This window comes from Pyrus communis, chromosome 1, assembly GCF_963583255.1.
Source record: "Pyrus communis chromosome 1, drPyrComm1.1, whole genome shotgun sequence".
NCBI lineage: Eukaryota > Viridiplantae > Streptophyta > Magnoliopsida > Rosales > Rosaceae > Pyrus > Pyrus communis.
Window position 1 is genome coordinate 9043882 of NC_084803.1, and position 6299 is coordinate 9050180.

Consider the following 6299-nt stretch of genomic DNA (forward strand, 5'->3'; position numbering starts at 1 on the left):
ACCGACTTGATCATTGTTATGTGCAAAAGGAGCTAGGGCTGGATTCAGATTAGTCATCGTCGTCTTCTTCTTTTATTGGTCGCCTTCTTCAAGCTTTCATCTTTCGTCGGACGGAAAAGAAAAAGCTTTCATCTTTCGCGAAACTCAGGTATTTTTTGTTTATTCATCTTTTGTGAGCACTTGATCCAAACTATGGGCGATGAAATTTGACAACTTTGTAAAATTTCATGTCTAATTTACAGCTGAATTTCGATTGAATTTTTATTCGTTTTCTTTCTGGACGGATTTTTCATATTTGTCGTGAAATTAATTTTGTATTTGAGTGATAAAATTTATAAGTTGTCTCTTTGCCGAATCGAAGTAAGCGGCCCTTTTAAGCACCTGAAAAGAGCTTGGGTCTACTCTGCGTTAGAACTTAATTTAGTATTTTTATTTAATATTATTTTACGAATTTCTTTCCTAACCGATCTAATCAGTTGCGGCGCGTCTCAATTTTGTAAGTGGTACTTGAATTCTGAGCATCATCTTTAGAAAGTGGAAATTTTGATTGCTTTTCCATGATCCCTGCAAACTATGCTAGTTCTATGAGTATTTTCTTGAGTCAGAACAATGCGTACTTGTTTTGTGAAAGAGAAAATTGTGTATCGAGAAATTGCGGGTTGCGGCTTTCCTCTGAAAACACGAAGATATCGCCACTGGCTTAAAGTTGAATATCAGCTTTTGGTGTTGTGGAAACTACATCTATAGAACTTTTGTGTTTTTCGTTTATGAGTTGGATTATGTTTGTTAATTGGTTTTTTTATAATGTTAAAGTTAGTTGATATGGTTTTTCCTCTTTTGTTGATAGATAACTGCAATGGGAAGAAAGAAGACGGAGGAGAGTGGTGCATCCGCCAAGGCTAAGTCGACCGGCAAAGATGCTTCTAAAGATGGGAAAAAAGAGAAACTATCAGTCTCTGCAATGTTGGCCAGCATGGACCAGAAACCCGATAAGCCCAAGAAAGGAGCTTCCTCTAGTGCAAAGGCAAAAGCAGCTCCAAATCGTCAATCATACACTGATGGTATTGATCTCCCTTCCTCTGATGAAGAAGATGAGGATGTGTTGGAAGAGGGCCAACAAGAAGTAAATGTATCCAATCAGCAAAAGCGGCAAGAATCTAAGCCACTTGATGTGTCTATATCTGATAAAGAGTTGAAAAAGCGTGCCCAGAAGGACCGTCTTGCTGCCCATGCCATTGAGCAGGCTAAGAGGGAGGCCCTTAAAGATGACCACGATGCATTCACTGTTGTTATTGGAAGTCGTGCATCGGTACTTGATGGCGAAGATGGTGATGCTAATGTTAAGGATATAACAGTAGAAAATTTCTCTGTGTCTGCTCGGGGAAAGGAACTTCTGAAGAACGCATCAGTGAAGATAACACATGGGAAGAGATATGGTTTGGTTGGGCCCAATGGAATGGGCAAGTCTACCCTCCTGAAGCTTCTTGCTTGGAGGAAAATTCCAGTACCAAAAAATATTGATGTGCTTTTGGTTGAGCAGGAGGTAGTTGGTGATGACAGAACTGCTCTTGAAGCAGTTGTTTCAGCTAATGAAGAACTTCTAAAAATCCGAAAAGAGGTTGCAGATTTGCAGAATTCAGCTTCCGCTGATGAAAAGGACAGTTTTGATGATGATGCAGGAGAGAAGCTCTCTGAATTGTATGAGAAATTGCAGTTGATGGGATCAGATTCAGCTGAAGCTCAGGCTTCAAAAATTCTTGCTGGGTTGGGGTTCACGCAGGATATGCAAGGCCGTCCAACTAAGTCCTTCAGTGGTGGGTGGAGGATGAGAATTTCATTGGCAAGGGCACTTTTTGTTCAGCCAACTCTTTTGTTGCTTGATGAACCCACCAACCATCTCGACTTGAGGGCTGTTCTCTGGTTGGAGGAATACTTGTGCCGCTGGAAAAAAACTTTGGTCGTTGTCTCACATGACCGGGATTTCCTTAACACGGTTTGCAGTGAGATTATTCATCTGCATGATCTGAAACTTCACATCTACCGAGGAAATTTTGATGATTTTGAAACTGGCTATGAACAACGTCGGAAAGAGGTGAACAAAAAGTTTGAAATTTATGACAAGCAGATGAAAGCTGCCAAAAGGAGTGGAAGTCGGGTCCAACAGGAGAAAGTCAAGGATAAAGCTAAGTCTGCAGCAGCTAAGGAAGCATCAAAGAACAAGGCCAAGGGAAAAGTTGATGAAGATGATGCACCAGCTGAGGCTCCTAGGAAATGGAGAGATTACAGTGTGGAGTTCCACTTTCCTGAACCTACAGAGCTTACTCCTCCACTTTTGCAACTTGTTGAAGTCAGCTTCAGTTATCCGAATCGGGAGGATTTCAGGCTGTCAGGTGTTGATGTTGGTATTGATATGGGGACTCGTGTTGCCATTGTTGGACCTAACGGAGCTGGAAAGTCTACTCTGCTCAACCTTCTTGCAGGTGATTTGGTTCCTTCGGAGGGTGAAGTACGGAAGAGTCAGAAGTTGAGGATCGGTAGGTATTCGCAACACTTTGTGGACCTCCTGACAATGGGCGAGACCCCGGTTCAGTACCTTCTCCGGCTTCATCCAGACCAAGAGGGACTTAGCAAGCAAGAGGCTGTTCGTGCAAAGCTTGGAAAATTTGGACTCCCCAGCCACAACCATCTCACTCCCATTGCAAAATTATCTGGAGGGCAGAAAGCCCGAGTTGTGTTCACGTCGATATCCATGTCAAGGCCCCACATTTTGCTGTTGGATGAACCAACGAATCATTTGGATATGCAGAGTATTGATGCACTGGCCGATGCACTTGACGAATTCACCGGTGGAGTTGTACTGGTGAGTCATGATTCTAGGCTGATATCGCGCGTGTGCGAGAACGAAGAGAGGAGTGAAATTTGGGTTGTTGAGAATGGCACGGTGACCCCGTACCCTGGGACTTTTGAGGAGTACAAGGAGGAGCTACAAAGAGAAATTAAAGAGGAGGTCGATGACTGAGGTTTGCACTTTTTATAGCTGTAATATTTTTGCTGATCATTCTAAGAATTCCATGAGTTTGCTTGTTGCTTGCTCATGTAATTTAGTTGGTTTTTCTGATCCGAATGTAACAATTAATAGAGATGTGTTAAATTTTTATATGCAGTTCTAGACGCGAAACGAGGCCTACAAGAACGGTATTTGAACTTGGTTGTCAGAATATTATACGTTGATTCTAGACTATATTTGATTTATGAATAATCATCGCCTTTGTTTTTTAATATAAATTTACAAGGTAAAGGCAATTACAAAATATGTAAATCAAGTAAAATGAAACAATCCTTCAGCTGAATAATCTCTCAAATAATTTTATTTGAAGTGAGGGATACTTGTTGGACACGCTTCTTTAACTCGTTCTAACGATCTAAATCGTCTATGTTTTAGTATTGTTCATAGATTATTCATGCAAAACATTAAACAAATTCATAACCATTAAAATATTCAATTATAATGAAGTAAACGGACATACGATTTTTCAAAAAAAAACATTGATATAACTACTATTTAAATACATGGTCAAGCAGTTTTCGAATTTGAATGATTTTTGATAAAAAAAAAAAATGATCTTTATAGGAAGATATAAAAGTTGAACGAGTTCGAATGTCGAAATACAGAGCAAACCGTACAAAATATCGCTTAAATAAACTTATCTTGAGGGATTCCTCAACGGAGCAGAAGGGAAAGCAACTGTAAAATGAAAAGTAGTAAATGACGCATACAATCCAACTATAGTTGTTTGAATGTTAGAGCATTTCAAAGAATTCCACACTCGTTTCTCCTCTTCAAATAATTGGAATAAGGTAGGGCTTACCTTCAACGGTGGCTTATTCTATGAAGTAACTTGAATTATCAATATGGACTTAGGGCTCGTTTGGATGTGCTACTTTATAAAGTATTTTTACTCATTAGCGCTTTTTGTTTGTAGCACTTTTCAATAGCGTTTTTATGAAGAAATAATTTGTTGTTTGGCATGAAACCAACCAAGTGCTTTTATATTGTACAGAAGCGCTAGAAAAAATTGGAAATGGCAGTTTTGATGATTTTTTAAAGTTTAGTGCCATTTTAGACTTTGCAAATTAAAAAATAGGAATAATTTTGGAATTGAAAAAAATTCATTAAAGGGAGCAAAGTGCTTCCCTTGTTTCTCTGTGCAACACTTTTAGAAGGAAGCACCTCCTAGGTCCGTACTTCTTAGAAAATGCTTTTGAATACTTCTACTTCTAACAAAAAGCATTTTAAAAATATTTGCCAAAAGGCTATTTTTTTAAACTGAAATGCTTTTACTCATTAGGAAGCGTTTTTAGCTCTTTCAAAAGCACAACCAAACGAGCTCTTATTTGATAGTCAACGTGTACTAGTGAACCAGCTTTAAAAACAAAACATGTTACTGTACATGTGAATCATAGAATTTTTCAAATAAACGAAAAATTAGATTAGATGCCTCATTTAAATTTTTTTTAGATTAAATAGTTGTTGTGTCACATCCCGGCCCGAGCCCCCACCACATCCAGGGCTTGACTCCACCGTAGTACTATATTATCCGTTTTGGGCCCCGACCACGCCCTCATGGTTTTGTTTTTGGGAACTCACACAAGAACTTCTCAATGGGTCACCCATCCTGGGATTGCTCTCGCGCGAACTCGCTTAACTTTGGAGTTCCGATGGAACCCGAAGCCAGTGAGCTCCCAAAAAGCCTCGTGCTAGGTAGAGATAGGAATATACATATAAGGCTTACATGATCCACTCCCCTAGACAATGTGGGATGTTACATGTTGCTTTTCAACTTTAGATTAGCTCTTTCACATTTTATTAAACCTTGTATTTCAAGTATATTCTTAATTAATGTGCTTTTCAAATTCACTTAAATTCATTTTTATGTCAAAGATGCACTCAATAATATTAGTTTAATTTATTGCTATTCTTATGGAATCTCACGTCTCCCCCAATTTAAGAATTCAATTATATCTATTGGGAGTTGAGATTAATTTGATGGAATATAATAATCAATATATATATGTAAATTGTTTAAGAAATTTCAATAAAATTAAATTATTTGTAACTTTGTTTTATACAAAAATTATTTGTAATTTTTTTCTTCATTACTGTAACTATTGTCATTAATGGGTATTTCTCATTCTTTATTTTCATCTCTTGAAATTCAAGTATGATTCAATTGAAATGTACCATTGTTCTTTAACATAAGCATTTACATGTAACACAATTTATTCTCAAATTGAAACGTACATATGCTAAATTAAAACGTATTCATACTAAATTAAACCGATGCTTACTAAAATAAAATGTACATGTGCCAAACTAAAATGTACCACATTGGCTTGAAATGTACCGGTAGGTTATAGGGTTACACATAACTTGTCGTTAACTTTTTATATACCAAAATTATGATAATATAAACATATCAATAACTTGGTACTTATCCAAACAAAAAATATATAACATATCACAAGTTACTTAATCACATATATATATATATATATATATATATATATATCATGTATGTAATATCATTTGGAGTAAAATGGTACGTTTAAAAATCATTGTTTTTTATTTTTTTTTATTTTTTTTTTGCACCCACAATTCAACTGTTTTTGTTGTTGTTATATAGATTTTTTTTTTTTGAAATATATTGAATTAATGGGACATAAATTAACAATATCTTCTTTTGTAAGGTTTTAGAAATTTGTTATATTATATTGGATTTAATTAATAAACTAATTATAATAATAATTTATATAAATTGAAATTAAGTAGTGAATTAATTAAAATTGTAGAAAAGTAGTTTCATCAAATCTCAAAAAGCCCTAGAACCAACACAGGGTGCCCCAGTGGTTGAAGACGAATTCCAGTGACATGCCTCGATCTCGATGTCCGAGGGGCATCAGGATGGTCACATGCTGGCCGACACCTAAAGGAGACGAAAGCCATTTAATGAATGCATATGATGAGAACATGTAAAACATGCATAAAAATTGTAGAAAAATAATAAGATGTGACTATTCATTTCTGCGTGAGGATAGTGATAGTGCATGACATGTTCAGAGTATACATCTAATTCAGAATATAACGGAAGGTGTTATTACAATGGATGTCAAGCCGAGAAAATGATCTGATATCACTGGTAAAGGAATGCCTCGTATCTTGGATCGTATTCCTCGTTCTTATGTCCTGAGGGGGTGCAAAACAAACATGAGTGACCAAGTTGATATATATATATATATAT

The 6299-nt window shown here is 36.6% G+C and overlaps 1 protein-coding gene across 1 annotated transcript; it reads left to right on the forward strand.

Moving 5' to 3' along the window:
* Positions 1 to 8: 8 nt before the first annotated feature.
* Positions 9 to 3259, forward strand: LOC137733910 (ABC transporter F family member 4-like). Its single transcript, XM_068473129.1, has 3 exons — positions 9 to 148; positions 848 to 3020; positions 3165 to 3259. The coding sequence occupies exon 2, from the start codon at positions 857 to 859 to the stop codon at positions 3017 to 3019; it is 2163 nt and encodes a 720-aa protein (XP_068329230.1). The 5' UTR covers positions 9 to 148; positions 848 to 856; the 3' UTR covers position 3020; positions 3165 to 3259.
* The last annotated feature ends 3040 nt before the right edge of the window (positions 3260 to 6299 follow it).